This window comes from Planococcus citri, chromosome 2 (assembly GCF_950023065.1).
Source record: "Planococcus citri chromosome 2, ihPlaCitr1.1, whole genome shotgun sequence".
NCBI classification, from domain to species: Eukaryota; Metazoa; Arthropoda; class Insecta; order Hemiptera; family Pseudococcidae; genus Planococcus; species Planococcus citri.
The window spans coordinates 22,543,702-22,563,279 of NC_088678.1; the positions used below are offsets into that span (position 1 = coordinate 22,543,702).

Consider the following 19,578-nt stretch of genomic DNA (forward strand, 5'->3'; position numbering starts at 1 on the left):
CATTTAAATTAAATAGTTGATTAAGTGTTTAGAAAAGTCGAAATTATGATCACACTGTTTTTAATTTTTAATGTCGCGTTTTCTTCGGCTCATTTGATCAATCAAAGATTTAAATGGAGTCTCGATGGAACACACAGTTCGCTACCCGCCTATCGTGATCTCGGATCGAATGAACAATCAGAATTTGAACAAAAATTAGACCATTTTGATCCGAACAATAAGGTTACATGGAAACAGGTAAAATACCTACCTACTTATTTGTTTAATTTTTCTGTCTTCAGCTTTTATCAAACGGATTAGAGCAGCTAATTTCAATTTTTGAAATTTTCAATACTCTCCCCCCTCCACCGATCAACCCAAAAAACCTAAATATTGGAGAAAATTTCACTCACGCATTCTTTCTCTTTTTTTCTTGAAAGACTTTATTTACCTACCTAGAGCCTATTTTTGGGAAAATCTCAATATTTGTGAACCATCTTTTACAGAAATGAGAAAATATTGAATCTTGTACACATTCTGCCATATTCCGAGGGTTAGGGTGAGGGTGAGGGGGATCGGTTCAAAAAAATGTTGAGGTTGTTTCGCATCAAAATCAACTTTTTGGGCGAATTTCATTAAATTTATGGCGAGAGTGAAAAAATCATCACCTCTAAATTCTAAATGCTTTTTTTGAGCAAGCTTCCCTCAAGTACCTACCAAGTACCAACCTAGCATTTTACTCGTTGGATAGGTACCTATTTTAAAGTATATCCCCTCAACGTTTGATCACTTTTTAACACGTATTTTCTTTCATTAACGTAGCGTTACTGGTCCGACAATTCGGATGACAAAAAAATAAACGAAAGAGCGATTTTATTCGTACATGGTCCAAATACGCTATCAAACATCGATTACATTGACACAGAACTGTTAATTCCTCTGGCGAGAAATCTAAAAGCTACTCGTTTTTATTTAGAGCATCGTTTTTACGGAGAAAGCAGACCTAAAATGTAAGTACCTAAAATGCTTGGTTTGTGATTATTTTTAAATCCATAGCATATCGAGTTGACACATATCATGTCCTTATTTTGAATAATTAATTACATCGTTATCCTCTGCAGTGACACGAGCCCAGAGAATTTGGTTTACTTGAGCAGCAAACAGGCATTGGAAGATATTGCTTACTTTATCAAAAACATCTCCGACAAACATAAATTGCATAAGGATATTAAATGGGTGGTGATTGGAGTGTCCTATGGTGGTACATTGGCCACTTGGGCTCGATTTAAGTATCCAGATTTGATTCTGAGCGCGACTGCTATCAATGCACCTCTATTGGCTCAAGCGGATTATGGAGGTACGCTGTCCACACAAAAATGTCTATAGGTATTTGAAGTTACATATTGATTAAATTGAAAAATAATAATTTATTATATTCAAGAATACTATGAAAATGTCGTGGAATCATTGACTAAATGCAATCCAAAATGTACTGAGAGAATTACGCAGGCTAATCGAGAACTAGAAACCGCAATTAAAAATGAAGCAGGTCGTAAGGATGTTGCTACTATGTTCAAGTAAGAATATTCACATATGAAGTAGGGTGATTCGCGAAAAAAAAAGATTTTGATTGAATTCAGTGACCCGGAGACTTTCATTTTGAAATGAAAGTCACTCAGAAAAAATTTGGCTTCGGAGGTGCTTTCGGAGGGGAGATATGAGTCCTCAAAGAGAGAGAATCTTGAAAAAATCCAGGCTTTTTCGCTCTAGCCCTTAATTGAAAAAAAAATCACCCAGTTCCAAAAGGTATTAATTTGAGATTCTGTGTCAATTTAGGCCATTGGGATCAAAATCCAAGACCATCTTTAAGTGCTCTACTTGAGTGGTTAAAAATTTGCAAATTCGTCTTTTGAAAATTTTTTTCTTCGTAAATATTTCGCATCAATTGAGCCAAAACATTGACAGATATCATTTTTGAAACTGGAGTAATATTTTGAAATACAGTAGTGCCAATTGTTTAGCAATTATTGCAAATTTCAAAAAAATCAAGAAAAATAGCCAAAAATTGGCACTATTGTATTTGAAAATATTTCTCCAGTTTCAGAAATAGTATCTGTCATCTGTACGAAATATTTTGGAAAAAAAAATTCAAAACACGAATTCATCCAAAAATAAGCGATTTGCAAGTTTCCAACTGCTCAGTATGGACCCTGAAAATGGATTAGAATTTGATGGAATAATGGCCTAGCTCAACACAGAATCTCAAATAGGTACCTACTTCATCTTTTAGAACTGGTCCAGTTTTTCCAAGACAAGCTGCAGAGTAGAAACCAGAGCGAAAAACCCACGATTTTTTCTAAAATTTTCCTCCTTTTGAGAACTCATATATCCATACCCTCCTCTAGAGGCATGCACCTCCGGAGGTAGGTAAATTTTCCTGTGAGTGACTTTTTTCAATATTTTTTCTTCGCGATCCACCCTCATCATTTTGAATAGGTACCTATTTGGATTACAACGATAAGATACCCATATACCTACCTACTGACGAAAGAATCGTATTCATTCAAATCATCGTTTTATTCAGCTTATGTGACGCATTGAGCGAAGATCCCGATGATATATCGTCCCTTTTTGCCGAATTGGCTGAAAATTTTGCTCGAGCTGTAGACTTCAGTGGAATGAAAAATATTTCTCCAAAACCAGCTTGCTCCCTTTCAGACCTATGCGCCATCATGTCAAATGTAGATACTCCTCCTGTAAGTTTTTCTTGCCTAAAGTATAGTAATATACCTAAGGAAACATAAAAATATATTTAAGTAGGTATTTTTATTTTTGGAATTGATACGATACCATGAATGTATTCATACGATATATGTAACTTATGATTTTTGATTTCATTTGCTTGTGTTTATTGCTTAAGTGCAAATTAGGTAATTAAGTAGGTACCTACCACCTGTAATGTTTTTGTGTTCAATTTGTGCAGCTTACTGCGTACGCAGAAGTGAATAAGAAAGTTACGGGAATTTTGGGACTGAAATGTCTTGAACATCGTTATAAGAATAGAATTGAAATTTTGAAAGATACTAATTTCACAAACGAAACGAAAATTAGTGAGTATACTGCTCAAATGAAGTAATAATTTACAAATGATTTATTTTGTTTAAAAAAATAAAAATGATAAAAAAAAGTCATTTTTGAGGGTAGAATAATCTCTGGAGAAAATTATTGGATTTGATTTAATCCTGCTAATCAAAAGAGCTTGCCACCTTCTCTTAGGTACAGCGATATAATTGTTCCATATTTTTGAATAATATCGTTTTTATAGGTAGACAATGGATTTACCAAACGTGCACAGAATTTGGTTACCTTAAAAGCTCCAGCAAGTCAACAGGAATTTTCGGCGATCATTTTCCAGCAACATTTCTCGCTAAGAGATGCCAAGATTTATTCAAACCCGAGTAAGTTTGATCACACGTCGTACTTATTCTGAGTATAAGATTAGGTAGATAGATAGATATAATTATAGGTACCTTTTGTACTTCTCGTGAATCTAAACGAAAAAAAATTTTCCAGATTCAATCTCCCTTTCATCGGAGAAAAAGCTTCCAAGGTAAATACAGAATTTAAAGGATTAGAAATCAATGTTAATAATACCATGTTCATTTACAACTCTGAAGATCCATGGCGCAGTTTATTTATTAAGGACAGTAAAAAAGGTTTTTACGAAACGCATAAAATAGGTAAGTGTAAAATGCGTTTAGGTGCCTACGTTTTTAGTTTTATCGCAGATATTTTTGTACCAATTTTTTTGTTTTCATCTGTTTAGATCCACCTGCCTGTGTGGCCGTTAACAGGCTGAATGCAGTAAGCGAAAGCGGGGGATTGGGGGGATTTTTTTCTGAAATTCTCGGATATGTTGAGAAAACAATGGGTTGTGTGCTCAACGAAGGTAACGATTGTTTCGAAAAATCGCCTAAATAATACATGGAATTTTTGCAAATGCTGAGAACACGAAAATATCAAGTTTTTAACGTATCCTTGAAGTAACTCTCATAGGTTTGCAAATCGTTATACTTTAATCAATTGCATCGATTTATAAATTGTTACACATGTATAATAAGAACAAATAAATTATTGGTGTACTACTGAGTCATGAAAGTGAAGTTTCGTTTTTATGTTCATTAAGTACCCGCCGCCCTCAACATGGTGACAATTGTCACAAACCGGTTTCTTCTTGCTTTCGCTCCGCAGGAACGAGTGATGTAGTAACGACTCCTGGTACATATGCGTGTATGTTCTGCCGTTCATTTGCCGTGTTCAGAAGGTTGCCTACTTTTTTATTTTAAGGGGCAGAAATTTTTGAACAATTTTTGTACAGACCAGAAGCTTGAAATTTTTTGCCCCTTAAATTAAAAGGATAGGCAAATTGCTGTGCACAAGCAAGTTGGACATGGACACACAATTGTCAGTGAGGAGTCAAAATGATTCCACCAAAATATCAGTAAATGTGGAAAACAGAAATTTTTTTCTAAAATGTTTGCCCCTTAAAATAAAAAAGTAGGCAAAATGCCCAACATGAGAAATTAATGGTGCAACCTTTACGCACCCCCTCTAGATACCACAATGCCATACCATATTTTGTTCTGGCATAGGAAAATTAATTAGTCGATGGCATTTTTTCATGTTGAGGGTGGAGGGTGGAGGGTTAAGTACATTAACGAAATACCTACTTACATCTTTGATCGTAGTTCATACCTGTCTAGTACCTCTACCTACATATGTACATGCAGGCACAAAAAATCTTGGCACACCTAATCAAAAATAGTTTTTTTTTCTAAAAAAAAATATAGGCCTATAATAGGTATCTGATATAGGTACTTAATATCTAATGTTAAGGGTTCAAATTTTGAGATACATAATTGAAAAATGAAATGAATATAATATATACACCATGTTATAGGAAATTGTTCTCTACATACAGGGTGCCCAGAAATATCGGGTACCCCTAAGAAAGTTTTTCATTAAAAATATAGGTTGGCAACGTGAAATAGATGCATATGATTGGTGGAATGTTATCTCTCCAGTCCAACAACCAATCATGTGCTATCATTATTATCATTCAGTATGACCAACCACGAAGTATTTGGCAGAAAACTTTTTAGGGGTACCCGATATTTCTGGGCACCCTGTACATATGTATTCAAAATACCTACCTACCTACCTACCTGTTTTCAGTGTTTTCAAAATCAAAGAAGCCAAACTACATATTTTTTTTTTTTAAATAAAAAAAATATGCATTTTCCTCTTTTATTTTAAATGAAGTAAGTAGTACTTACTTATACAGGGTGCCCAGAAATATCAAGCACCCCTAAGAAAGTTTTTCATTAAAAAAATAGGTTGGTAACGTGAAATAGATGCATACGATTGGTGGAATGTTATCTCTCCAGTCCAACAACCAATCATGTGCTATCATTATTATCATTCACTGTGACCAACTGAAGTATTTTAGTAGAAAACTTTTTTAGGGGTAGTCGTTATTTCTAGGCACCCTGTAGGTAGGTATTAGAGCTGAAAATGGTTATGCTAACCGCTAACTGGTATCTGGTTAAAGTACCGGCTAAACTCGCTAGTGGTTGTATCAGGTTATTTGGGTTGATTCAGTTATAGATAGTAGCGTATAGCGGGCACAACCCTAATGTTTTTGCACTTGGTCTGCTCACGCACCCCAAAATTTGATAATGCGTAAGTGGGAGGAGTTACGCTTCGACACCTGTCGTTCGTATGTGTGATTGACAATTGACATGATTGATGACCATGATGATGTCACGCCATTACACCAGCTACGCATTCAATGCGCTACTAGCTATAACATGAACCCATGCGACATTTTTTCAACTCGCTACCTGCTACAAGCGAGAATTTACAATACAGGTACAGTACGTAGTTACCCGCTGTCAGCAAGTGCGATTTTCAGCTCTAGCTACTAGTGGTCTGCACGAGCCTGTCCGAAAGCCCGCGGGCTGAGCCTGATGAAAGTTGGGTTGGGTTGGGTTGGGTTGGGCCAGGCTTGTCGGGCTTGTCTGGCTTTCTCGGGCTCGGGTTTCAGTACGTAACTGGTACTCAACGCATGCGCTGTGAGTACTCGTAAATAAAGAACTAAGAAGTGTAGCACCATGTTCACGTCAACACGTACAATGCCTATTGTTGGGAAAACCATCTTGTCGCATCACGCCAACGTTGCAACAAAATTTATCGGAAGTGTTGAAAAATTATTGTCAGGCCGGGCTCGGGCCTGTAGGGCTTGTTTCGGGCTTTTGGGTCGGGTCGGGCTTTTTGACTGAGTACTCGGGCTGGGTCGGGTAAGCCTGCGGGCTTGCTCGACCCGCGCAGACCACTACTAGCTACAGGGTGCCCAGAAATATCAAGCACCCCTAAAAAAGTTTTCTAGTAAAATACTTCGGTTGGTCACAGTGAATGATAATAATGATAGTCCATGATTGGTTGTTGGACTGGAAAGATAACATTCCACCAATCATATGCATCTATTTCACGTTGCCAACCTATTTTTTAAATGATAAACTTTCTTAGGGGTGCTCGATATTTCTGGGCACCCTGTAGGTACCTAGGAAAAGTTAGCATGCATTCTGTAGCATCAAAAGCTTTTCTCGAAGAAAATCACGCTTTTCAGCAAAACAGATGTAACTCTAACTACATATCATTCGAAACTTGGAAACTCATATTTAAACATTTAAAAAAATGTTTTAAACACTAGACAGACAATTTTTGTTCACATCCGAAATTGCACAAAAAAAAATACATGAATATATTCAGTATTCACCATAATGGCATAGATAGAACTAATTTTTTAAGAATGTCTGCAAATGCACAACTTTTTTATTCCAATTCAAAAGCCTACCGACATAACTGAATGCCGCACACACAGGGTTAAAAAATACATAAATTGAGAAATTTGGGTCAATACGTAGAAAATTTTTAAATTTTACAATTTAAAAAAAAGTATAGATAGTCAATTATAGTTATATCAAATTGTTTACCACACGATTAGGTATCTGATTTCCTTTCACGTGCCGATAACAAACAAATAAAAATAGATTAACGAATGGAATCCTTTGATATATAAATCAGTATTTTAATCCTCCATCACTTATTTGATTTGATTATGTGTATTATAGAGAATGGTTCTCAATTGAACTGATTGTTTAATATACCTATGTTCAGAATGGTAAAAAATATGGTTGGATTATTTTTAATTTTTTATGTGGTTTTCTCCTCTGCTCAGAGCCCTGGATCGAATGAAAAATATTTTGAGCAGAAATTAGATCATTTCAATGCGGATAATAAGGATTCATGGCAACAGGTAATTTAATTAGGTATAAGTATTGCTTTTAGATCGGATGTTGGTAAAAAAAATTGTGTTGTTTCTTTAATAGGTATCTAGGTACCAATTTTTTTGAAAAAATAAAATAGGTACTTACGTTTTTTCAGTTTTTTTTTGCATTTTGTTTTTTTTCAAGTATTAAAAACGCATACGTTTTAAACATTAGAAAATAAAAAAAAAACAAAAACTTTAGATTTCATAGCAATTTTATTTATTGCGTAGAGTTATGATTGGGTCATTCCATGTCAATTCGACCAACGTTTTTGAGTCATGTCTTTCGATTTCGCTCAAATTTTTTTTACAATATCTACCCACCCAGTAGATAAGAAACCCGCAATCAGTTTGGTCCCAGCCCCCTCAGGGAGCGGGTGGGGGGACTTCCATTATTTTCACATTGTCTCGAGGTACTCAACTTCATCAGTAGCGCGTTCCTCCAAAATTATGATACTTTGATCAAAACTGATTTCACAGTTCGAAAGGGTATTGAATTTTGAACTTTTTAAGCATTTTGAAATTCTCAAAATTTAAAAGTTGAACTTCCAAATTGAAAGTTTAAATTTCAAAATGGCGCTGTAAGTGGAAGCTATACCATTTAAAATTTGTAACAAATTTCCATAGATGTACCTTTTGATGCTTTTTCAAAATATTCAAGTTTCGAGATGGAATCTCTTAACGGAGGGGGAGCACCCCCACTCCCAATTTGGAGCAAAACTTTTGAAAAAAAATCTGGGGCATGTGATATATAGAATTGTATGTTTTTGGTAACGCTGAACACGAATATGATGTTAGATTTTTGTTTGGACTCCATCTACGACCCCCAACACCTCCCCAAATGGGGTAAAAGTTCAAAATAGTTTTTTTTTCGTGCGACACATCAAATAGTATGTTTTTGGTGATGCTGAACACGAATATGACGTCAGATTTTTGGTTGGACCCCATCTACGGCCGCCAACCAATTTTTTGGATTTTTAACAATTGGGTGAGGTTCTGGGAGCCATGGGTGAGGTCAATTTGAAAAACTAAGGCTATATTCGTGTTCAGCGATATCGAAAATATACTATTTCATGTGTCACACGATTGAAACCATTTTTTTTTAGGTTACCCCCCCCCCTTGGGGAGGTGCTGGGGGACGTGAATGGGGTCCAATCAAAAATCTAACTTCATATTCGTGTTCAGCGTTACCAAAAACATACAATTCAATATATCACACGCCCCAGATTTTTTTTCAAAAGTTTTCCCCAAATTGGGGGGTGAAGGTGCTCCCCATCCGTTAAGAGATCCCATCTCGAAACTTAAGTATTTCGAAAAAGCATCAAAAGATACATCTATGGAAATTTGTTCAGAATTTTAAATGGTAGCTTCCACTTACAGCGCCATTTTGAAATTTGAACTTTCAATTTGAAAGTTTAACTTTGAAATTTTGAGAATTTCAAGATATTTAAAAAGTTCAAAATTCAATACCCTTTCGAACTGTGAAATCAGTTTTGATCAAAGTATCATAGTTTTGGAGGAACGCGCTGCTGAAGTTGAGTACCTCGAGACAATGTGAAAATAATGGAAGCCCCCCCCCACCCACCCCCTGAGGGGGCTGGCACCAAACTGATTACTGGTTTCTTATCTACTGGTTGGGTAGATATTGTAAAAAAAAAGTTGAGCGAAATCGAAAGACATGACTTTAAAAATCGCATTTTTTTGGTCGAATTGACATGGAATGATCCGATTTGAATTTTGAAATGAGGTTCAAAAAATTTATAATTATCAAAAATTTGAAATCGAGTTTTATTTCATTTTTTTTTTGTCTGTTTGACTTTGGATAATTTTTGACTAATTTATAACTTTACAGAACAATGTATTATAGTGATGTCACAAATGGCATTGGTACCATATTTTTGCATCGGAAACTGATGATAAAAAATGTTGAAAAAATTATATAATAAACAAAAATATCACGAATCCTTCCGGAGAAATCATCATTGTAATCTAGATTTTTCGAATACCTATCTATTTACGTAACTACAATTGAAGCCAATCAAGGTTTCGATAGTTTTATTTAATCAACTTTATGCTGAATATTTTATCATCTTTTTTTATGACGAACAAAATTTTCTCATTTAAAACAGCAATTTTTTTCAAATCTGGAGATGCATACCCCCTTCTTCTTAAGTACCTATACCTATCGTTCATTTATTTTTCTGTAATACCTAGCGTTACTGGCACGACCATTCGCACTATCGAGAAAATGGAAGGGCGATTTTATTCGTACATGGAGCTTATACAACATCAAATATCGCTTATATTGACAAAAATTTCATAATCCCTCTGGCGAAAAATCTAAACGCCACACGATTTTATTTGGAACATCGCTTTTATGGAGAAAGCAAACCAAAAAGGTATTATTCAGCTTGAGGTATTTTTTAAATCCGCAGCATCGTTTCGTATAACTAATGATCAAATTTGTGAATAATTTTCTTTCTATGAACAGCGACACGAGCCTGAAGAGTTTGGTTTACCTGAGCAGCCAACAAGCTCTGGAAGATATTGCTTTTTTCATCGAAAAAATTCCAGAGCAATACGATTTCGCGAGAAGTATTAAATGGGTGGTGATTGGAGTATCCTATGGAGGCACTTTGGCTACTTGGGCTCGTTTTCAATACCCCGAGAAAATCTTGAGTGCGGTTGCCATCAATGCACCTCTCTTGGCTAAGGTCGATTATGGAGGTATATTTTTAATAATTTATTCGTAGACCTGCAATGACCGTCATGTACCTACCTATACCTACTTGAATTTCTTATTGTTAAAGAATATTACGAAAATGTGGTAAATTCGTTGAATAAATGCAATCCGAAATGTGTCGAGAGAATCGCAGAGGCTAATCGAGAACTCAAAAAAGCAATTGAAAATGAAAAGGGTCGTAAAGATGTCACTGAAATGTTCAAGTAGGTACCTATAAATATTACTCTAATTGTGCATTATTAAAAATCAGTGAATTAAAACAGCGTGACTACCTAGGTAAAGAACTGAAATAATTCAAGTTCATTGTATTTTTTTTTCAGCTTATGTACCGGTTTGACCGGAAATTCAGATGAGGTTTCGTCACTTTTTGCTGAATTGGCTGAAAATTTTGCTCACGGGGTGGATTTTAATGGAATGAGAAAAATTACACCGAAAAAGTGTTCTTTTTCAGAACTTTGCAATATTATGCTCAAACCTAACATTGCTGCTGTGAGTTTTTTCCTTTTTTTTTTTCAATGGTAAAAATTAATAAAGAAGGAGCTACCATTTGAAAATTGCACGTTTAATATTTTGTGTTTGAATTATTCACTTAGCTGAACGCGTACGCAGAAGTAAATAAAATAGTCAAGTCAGAGCTGAACCCGGAGCAGAAATGTTTCGATCATCTTTCCAAAAATATGATGGAAAAATTAAAACGAAATGATTATGAAGACACATCGAAAATTAGTAAGTAAATTCAAAATAAAATGTCAAGAAATACAGTGTTGAGTGTGAGTAATGTTCTGAATTTATTTTCAAATAGGTAAACAATGGATTTACCAAACGTGCACTGAATTTGGCTTCTTCCAAAGTTCCAGCAAAACATCAGCAATTTTCGGTGATCATTTTCCGGCGACATTTCTTGCCAAAAGATGTAAAGAATTGTTCGGACCTGAGTAAGTTCGAATCTATAACTCAAACAAGACCACATACTTACTATGGTTGAATTGAGCGAAGAAAAAATAATTTTTCAGGTTCAATATTGCTTACATCGAAGGAAAAGTTTCCAACACTAATGAAAGATTCAAAGGATTAGATATTAATGTTACTAACACTATATTTGTTTACAATACCGAAGATCCCTGGCGTAATTTATTTATTACGAACAATAAAACAGGATTTTACAGAACGTATAAAATAGGTATGTGGAATGAGTTTTCTTTATAGTTTATATCGTTGTAATTTTAGCTACAGTATTCAATTTTTTTTCAAACTTAGAAACGTACTCCTGCCTCAATAAGCAGAACGCAGTTCATTTACACGGACACAAAGGATACGAAATTTTTTCATTCGAGGACGATGGCTTTCTTAAAAACATGGAAAAAAAATTAGGTTGCATCGTAAATGATGGTAGTGATTGCTTAGCTAAATAAGAATCGTGCAAATAATTCGACGGATTACATATTCAGAACACAAAAATATTTATTAGGACAAAAATAGCAAATATCACATAAGTATAAAACATATCCAACCAGTACCACATCATCGGTTCGCGTCACTTCGGACCAATCATCGACTTATCTGAATATAACACACGTTTATAAATAATTTATTATTATACATACACAAAGAGAAAAAAAATAAATTGGTATACTGAGCAGGTTAAAGTTTCATTTTTATGTTCACAACATCAGCGAAATACCGGGGTAGAAGTGGAATAGAAAAAAATCAGTCGTTGAAAAAAATATTCAAAAAAAATTACCCGAACTGTATCAATAGCCACTACCACTGTGCTGAATTACATTATACATAATAAATTACTCGTAATTATTCTCGACATTTTCCTTATTATTTTATACAACTTGATATTTTCTTCGAATCAGTATCACGAAATTTCTTCCAATCTCTTGATTAAAGCTTCTCTTTCTTTTAGCAGTTTCCAAGCTTCGTCGGCTTCTTTCTTGCATAAGTGTTTTTTCTTCAATTTCAAAGCTACGTTTCTCATATTTATATCCGCGATCTGAAAATAAAATTCAATAATTATTCGTTGTTCGATCGAAACGAACGTAATCGCAGATGAATTTATACGCACTTCGTTATTGAGATTTTTAATCTGAGTTTTAATCTGTTGACGTCTATATTCAGTCTTCGCAGTATGCAGCAAATTCGTTAAAAAGGCTTTATTTTTCGACGCGACTGATTGTAATTCATCTTGACACCGTTTTAATTCGTTTAAGACTTCGTCCGAGTCATCCTAAAATGATGAAATATTTCATATTTGAATTACAGCAGGAAAATGAACATTTATTTACACATTTTTGAAGGATTTTCCACTTTTTTTGGATCATGGAGGTTGATGGTGCAAATAATACAACTACTCGGAAATATTTTTTACCTGATTGTTTTCATTAACTGGATCGAGAAACCCGATGGCTTCTAACTCCTTACGAACCTTTTTCTCAAAACATTGAGAATTATGAAAAAATGGTAACATTCTGTAATTTTGTTCGAGCTCAGAGTATTCTCCGTCTAGTTGACAAAATTGAAAATCAATTAATACGATAATCCTATCAGTTTATACCAATTCATCCTACTTAAAGAGTACTCACTCGATAAAATAAATCCAGATAAGAAATCCTTCGGCTTCTTAAGAGCTGTTTGACCGGCATTTTCGTCTGTTTCATAATCCAATCGACCTGCATTTACGAATTGAATAAATTTCATGAAACAACGCCATTTTTAAAACATCCGATGTACTCACTTCTTTTAACTGATCCCGAAGGCGAAGGATTCTCTTCAACTAGAGCAGAAACTAACCTTTGAACCATCGGACCAGGAACGCAAACTTTTGGTATACTATAAAAAATATTGAAAAAATTAATCCTCGTAACTTCGAAGAATTGATACAAAATGATCCCCAAAATGAACCAGGATACTTACGTAATAGATTCTAATTCTTTGGTATCGTTGGATTCGTCGATATCATTCTCGCTTCTACTGATCGGAGTAGCTTCTTCTTTAGAATCTTTTTTAGCCCATTTTAACGAATAATGGGTACCCAAAGGTGGGATTTCTTTGAATTCGTCTTTTTCATAGAGCTCGTATGATTTTAATAAATCTTCCAAAAACTGTAAACACAATGATGGAAGCGATACAAGTGAAATGATATTGATGTTTCGAGTAACGATGTGAAAAGTATAGTTACTTTAATATCTTCCAATTTGATATCAGAGCAATATGGCTCGACCATAGACCAAAATTTATTAGTTACATCGTTTCTTGATACGGGTACCATAGAAGGAGGCATCAAAGGTATACTTCTTTTAGGAGGATGACGAGCGGAGAATTCCTTCAAACATAAATATTCGATTAAAATTTATTTCTAAAATATCAAGATACCTGTCCAAGAGTCCAGCTTACTTTTAAATCATCTAAAGAATCATCACCATCTTCATCTCTACTACTATCTCTATTACCATTACTAAGTTCGGATTTGTCTTCGTTATTGTCATTATTATAAATATCGGCCAGTTCTGATTTGTCTTCGTGTTTTTTATATCGTTTCTGTAATTAACACATTAAATTAATCCAAAAATAACTGGATTTCCAAAGTCAATCGAAGACAGAAATAAAACCAACGTACAATATAGCAAACACTTTTAGCTAAAGATAAGCTGGCAGTTTTCTTGGGTTTATTTTCTTCGGCCGATGTAATAAGCGCTATTTCAGAATGCAGCGTTCTCTGACGCAAGACAACGTTCGACAGCAACATTTCAAGCTCCATTTGTAATTTATCCAAGTCTTCCATACCAACGCCTTCATCTGGAGACCGTTGCAAAACTGCACAGCAAGACACCAGAATTAAAAAAGTGATCAACTCAAACAGTACAATATTGAAGTAATAAGATTTACTCGAAGAGTAACTTTGCAGATGCTTTTCTACATCGACCATTTTCAACACAGGTAATGGTATCTCTTTATCTTCGCTCGGTGGCGGTTCGATAGCGGGTTTGAGATCTTTCTGCTTCGTCGACGATGAACTCGAACCACTTCCATCCTTTAGTTTATTCGAATTGTGGTGTTTTTTAGGAGAATGTTTACTTCTTCCGTACATTTTGAGGTAAATTCAGGAACACGATATCTGTAAATAGTTGAAAAAAACACGAATTTAGTGGATCTACGAAATGATCTAGAAATCGATTCTTCTTTATCACAAATTGATACCATAGTAAGTAAGCCAATTACAATACGGGTACCAGTAGATCTTAGAAATTCGAAAATGATCGAATTTCAACCACTTTAAGATCTATGCATTCGATAATTAAATGTAAAATATTAAAAAATAAAATAAAATAAGAAAATAAGTTTATGAAGTGTAACATCATGATACTGACCACCTACTATGCTAACTGATAACTCGACAATCACAGCGTTTGCATTTGGAATGCTCTAATTAACAGAACATGATAAATCTATACACGGGTAAGACATAAAAACAATCGCTTATACTCTAGACTGTGTGCAAATGAGTAAAATACTGTAATCAAATTAATATTTGCAAAAGAAATTTCAAAATTATTGCACACGAAACTCAAATTTCTTTATTCAATTTGATTTTGATTTTGTTTACAGCAATTTTCGAACGAATGACATCTCAACTGAAAATAACCCGGGTGCGTATTTCAAAAACCTGGATGATGGATGAAAATTTTACAGCGCGCTCTATGAAAATTAATGAAAACTAAATCGAAAATTGTTATCAGCAAAACACTGATAACAATAAACAAATTTTGTGTTGGAAAGATTTTTCATGTTTTCTGAAAAAAGATGAAAATTATCGACATTTCATTCGTTTTAATCAATTTCCAGCATAATTTTTAGCATGGTAAATTAATTCCTCAGAAGATCTTCACCATGGCAGCTTCTACCTGCTTACCTTTATTGATTGTTTTTGATTTAGGTGAGAATTATCGAGACGATTACAGCTTCCTAATTTACTCAAAATTCTTTCGGTGAGTATCTAAAAGTGTTCTTTCTGTTTCAGATTACACGTTATGGCCTTTTTGGGTTGATACTCATGTTCAGCCACCGTTCAGGAAACAGTAAGTGAAGTTTCACTGTACATTCACTGGTAAATATCGCATCATTTGATGTTGGTTGGAATACAATCTTGAATTACATTTGCAGAGGCGATAAAATCGTAGATGCTCATGGTGACGTTATAAAACATTACAAAGACTCTCCAGCTATCTTGAAGAGACTCCACGATCAAGGTATTAAAATTGGCGTTGCTTCTAGAACTTCAGCAATCACTCCTGCCAAACAATTGGTCGATTTATTTGGCTGGAAAAAGTACATATCATATACTCAGATCTATCCTGGATCGAAAATACCACATTTCAAGGCGTAAGTGATACTCTAGTTTTTGAAGTTCTAAAAGATTATCATTTCTGTTGCCCAAATAGTTTGGCTTCTAAATACCTCGTTAAATTACCCAACTCTAGACTGGAGTGGAGCGAAATTTCTTCCAGAACTTTGAGAACAATTTTATGACTCGAATTTCGATATTAATTTTCAAATTCAATCTAATTTATATACTTACTTCCCTCATAAACTAAGCACATTCCTTAATGATTTCAGAATACAAAAAGAATCAGGAATCGACTACTCTCAAATGATCTTTTTCGATGATGAACATAGAAACATCAGAGACATTTCAACCTTGGGAGTTTTCTGCGTCGATGTCCCCAATGGTATGAGCATGAAACTTTTAGAAGACTCTTTGAAACAATTTGAACAACGCTGCAAAGAATTATAAAACCAATTTTCCCTCCATCGTGGAATGAGTTTATTATACACACTTGAAACATGTGTAATTGACTGCATTTGTACAAATATTCTAAAAAATACTTCATTACGTTTTATTGATTTTTTTTTTATAATTTACATAGCATCAAATTTATCTTCGGCTTATCAATTACATTATAAAAATACATTATTATTTATATGTGCATATAAAACGTCTCTTTCAACTTGCTAACTACATGTATAAAAGAACGTAGAAAACTTATAAAACGAAAAATTTATTCAACAATGGAAACACAGTGAAAGTTTTGAAGTATTTTTAGATTTTTTTCAGATATGATAGAGAACAATATAAAGTCCGACTCTTATCGAGTTTCTTTCAAAGAAATATTTTTAATGAAAATTTATCGAGACGAATAAGACCGATGTTACCTACTTTTTAATTTAATATGAGTAATATATTTAAGGATATCGTTTGTTTGTGTTGTAAATTTTGCATGGACATTGGACGGAAGGAGGTATTTATTTTACCAAAATAAATATCTTCGATACATTTTGCAAATTTTATTTCGAATATTATTCATCGTATTGCCAGCCAAAATGTAATACGTATCCACTTCCATAATCTGTTTCCGTTTTAGAATAAATTGGTGTCTATGAATATAACACATACAAAGCAACTTATATACGATAGAAATACATATAAAAAATGGACAAACGATCGGCTGGTTTGGAATTATTTATGACGTTTTGATTTTATCACCCCCGTTTTGGTCGAAAGCGTAGGTATTATACAAAAGTATAAAATAAATCACAACGTTACCAGTACAAAAAAAAATAAAATAAATAATACCAGCGGATTCTCAGTTGTTACTTTTGCAGATTGTACCAAATAATACAGTATATACTATTTCAACAGAATAAACAAACTATAAACCGTATATAGGAATGCAAATTATATACACAAAAATATTATTCGATTGTAAATAGGTTGTATGTAGGTAGAGAAGAATTATTTACAAAAAAAAATAACGTTGCTTCCTTTCTCAATACGAAGGATCGGATCGTTAATATCAATAGTACCAAAAGTAGGTACGTATTACCTAGAGATAGGAAATGAAGAGGGAAAAAGAGCCACACAAACAACCAATTTGAGAAACGTTAAGTTAAACTTTCAATATAAACGGAGGGAAAAGCTCTTATCCTATAATCAGATGCGGTTGATTGATAATTCATTATTTTTTATGCGAATGCAATGTTGCCATGCCGATTAAAACATGTTCAAATTTAAATTTACCGCTTTTCCAAAATGAAATATGCTAAAGTGTTTTCCTTCTCGACTGTCATTCCAAGCCTGGAATAAATTTAAATTTTTAAGACAACCGAACGTTTTTGTATTTCAGTATCGAGGGTTTGTAGGTTGGACTTTTTTTCTCTCTCTTTTCCACGAGATTATCAGAGAGCGATGAGACGAAACACGATATTTTGATTCTAGCCCCGAGAATATCATCGATAAAGTCTCTACCTATAAGGTTTTAGTAGCTGAGTTAATTAAATTTTCATCGTCGCCTCAAGTTTCTCACACGCTCGCGGTGTGTTCGGTTTCGTGATTGAAGTTCTATTTACGAATCTCCGCCCGTGTCTATGGTTTACCTGCCTGAATAAATGTATATGCGAGAACTTATATACGTCATAGGTACATAAGTACCTACTGTAAAAGCTTTGCAGACAGGATGAAATTTAGGATTTAGGGAAAAAAGGGCTTTTTTATGCAAAGATGAGATAATTACCAGCGCAAGAGGAACGACTCGAATGCAATTTTATTTCGAGCTTTACGAGCTCCCTACAAAGAATAGTTCTCTAGCCACATTACTGCAACGACGAGAAACTCCAACCAAAAAAAAAATCACCCAAGTAAATTACCTCGAGTAATCATTTCGTAGAAAGAAAATTAATTTTTCCATCGATCAATAGGTACCTACTTATTCGAATTATCGCGATACGAAACTGAAACTAAAAACTTTCACGATATTGTCATTGATATCGTAAAAGAGCGCATCTTATTAGAGAGAAGATATCACGATAAAATTAACGTCGCGTCGTAGAAATTTTTTAATTACGAGAACGCGAACAAAAATATTACACAGATGGACGGGGCGACAGCAAAAATAGTACGAGAAATCGATATTTAATGAAATATTAATTCCATCTCCGGTATCAGTTTCTAATACGCGGTGGTTATCGTTTGAAAAATATAAATTTCATTTCGCCAATAGGGGTTCGGTTTAATATTCAAACTGTCCGAAAGAAAGATAAATTACCAGAAAATATAAAATTAAAGTACCAATATAGGCGAAACTTTGCGTAGGTGAAATTTCTCGTCGTCGTCATCATCGTCGTCGTGCTCGTCACTATATTCGCTGAATCGATGCTGTAAAAGCTATAATACATCTTGAAGAAAAACAAGAAAACACAACTGAAACCAATCCGTAAAAAATGACATAGGTTGAAGAAAAAAACTTTACTCGTGACGAGAGTTTTGCTTTGCCAGCGACCCAGCGACATGGCAGCGACCGCCTGGATCCTGAGCGAAAACATATTTCCTCGCATTCTTATATGCCATTTATTCAAACCTTATACCAAGAAACTTTTGCGAATCAAATTTTACGCTTTACGCATCGAGTATTTTAATATTTCATAATCTCCAAGGCGGAATCGGAATCACAGAGATGAAATGAAAATCGCTAAAAGTCGTTCCCTCGTGAAAGGCGCATTATCTTGATGAAAAAAAAAACATCTCAGAGGCATTCGTATCGTAGGCAAATTCTTCGTGGGGTAGAAATGGAAGCTCAAATTAACATTCCATCGATACTAGGGTGACACACTGACACTTTACAGACCATTGGCGTAGGTTTTTACCTTCTTTTTTTTTCATTATGAATTTTTCGAGCCGAGTCATGATGATGAAATTAGTTACCTAGGTACCTAAATATTTTAAAGAAAAAAACAACGAACAGATTTTGGGAAAAAAATGGGGAAAATACTTGGATAAATGCACAAATTAGAGTATAGCTTTATTTCCCTTCAAAATTGTCCGAATTTTAGAAATTCCAGGTAGGTACCTAGCTACTTGATCCAAAAACTTGGAAATTTTTCCAAATTATGATTGAGTGCCTGGTTAAAACCCTACTTTGTGGATAAATGCATAAAAATTGTTCATATTGGTTTTTTTTATACGTGTTGAGATTGAGAATATCAAAAATTTTCCAAAAAAGGGTATGGAGCCACTGCTTGATTTTTGCCTCCTAATTTTATCAATCCTTTTGAATTAAAAAACATTTTTTTGTCAACCAAAAAAGGATGCATCACACTTATTGAAAAATTGATATTGATAAAAAAAAATACTCTCTGGGACGTTTTATCCTTCTTTTTTTTCAGAACTATGAGAGAAAAATTATTTCGATCAGATTTTCAAATTTTCTGTGATTTTTTTACCTCTTGAATTGAAGACCAAAGAAGAGGGTTGGGTTGCGATTTTTGAACTTTTTGAACTTTTTTACAGGAGGAGATGGGAGTATTTTGGAGGATTGAAAATTTCACCAGAGAGTTTTTATACACACTTTGGGGCAATTTTAAAACGAAAATGTAAGATTTTTTGACAGTTATTTTGGCAAAAAAGAGA

At 34.2% G+C, this 19,578-nt stretch overlaps 4 protein-coding genes across 5 annotated transcripts; 3 read left to right on the top strand and 1 right to left on the bottom strand.

Annotated features, from left to right (window-relative positions):
• Positions 1 to 4,142, top strand: LOC135835068 (putative serine protease K12H4.7). The gene is made up of 9 exons (XM_065349135.1): positions 1 to 237; positions 802 to 989; positions 1,101 to 1,336; positions 1,421 to 1,556; positions 2,564 to 2,735; positions 2,963 to 3,089; positions 3,305 to 3,437; positions 3,553 to 3,719; positions 3,806 to 4,142. Exons 1-9 carry the CDS (start codon positions 46 to 48, stop codon positions 3,958 to 3,960), a joined length of 1,506 nt encoding a protein of 501 aa, XP_065205207.1. The 5' UTR covers positions 1 to 45; the 3' UTR covers positions 3,961 to 4,142.
• A 2,991-nt stretch (positions 4,143 to 7,133) lies between these two features.
• Positions 7,134 to 11,758, top strand: LOC135835073 (putative serine protease K12H4.7). The gene is made up of 9 exons (XM_065349141.1): positions 7,134 to 7,357; positions 9,584 to 9,768; positions 9,861 to 10,096; positions 10,180 to 10,315; positions 10,433 to 10,601; positions 10,706 to 10,838; positions 10,915 to 11,047; positions 11,126 to 11,292; positions 11,370 to 11,758. The coding sequence occupies exons 1-9, from the start codon at positions 7,211 to 7,213 to the stop codon at positions 11,522 to 11,524; spliced, it is 1,461 nt and encodes a 486-aa protein (XP_065205213.1). The 5' UTR covers positions 7,134 to 7,210; the 3' UTR covers positions 11,525 to 11,758.
• Positions 11,549 to 14,720, bottom strand: Ada3 (transcriptional adaptor 3). Of its 2 annotated transcripts, none has more exons than XM_065349139.1 (11): positions 14,486 to 14,720; positions 14,004 to 14,232; positions 13,735 to 13,931; positions 13,512 to 13,655; positions 13,297 to 13,440; positions 13,032 to 13,219; positions 12,853 to 12,947; positions 12,701 to 12,787; positions 12,487 to 12,620; positions 12,184 to 12,345; positions 11,549 to 12,111 (listed from the first exon to the last, which is right to left on the bottom strand). In XM_065349139.1, exons 2-11 carry the CDS (start codon positions 14,203 to 14,205, stop codon positions 11,977 to 11,979), a joined length of 1,488 nt encoding a protein of 495 aa, XP_065205211.1. In that variant the 5' UTR covers positions 14,206 to 14,232; positions 14,486 to 14,720; the 3' UTR covers positions 11,549 to 11,976. The 2 variants fall into 2 exon arrangements, with proteins under 2 accessions (XP_065205211.1, XP_065205212.1); XM_065349140.1 differs by lacking the exon at positions 14,486 to 14,720 and adding an exon at positions 14,316 to 14,336.
• Positions 14,721 to 14,863: 143 nt separating this feature from the next.
• Positions 14,864 to 16,449, top strand: LOC135835075 (magnesium-dependent phosphatase 1-like). The gene is made up of 4 exons (XM_065349145.1): positions 14,864 to 15,051; positions 15,136 to 15,193; positions 15,279 to 15,497; positions 15,732 to 16,449. The coding sequence occupies exons 1-4, from the start codon at positions 15,006 to 15,008 to the stop codon at positions 15,907 to 15,909; spliced, it is 501 nt and encodes a 166-aa protein (XP_065205217.1). The 5' UTR covers positions 14,864 to 15,005; the 3' UTR covers positions 15,910 to 16,449.
• Positions 16,450 to 19,578: the final 3,129 nt, after the last annotated feature.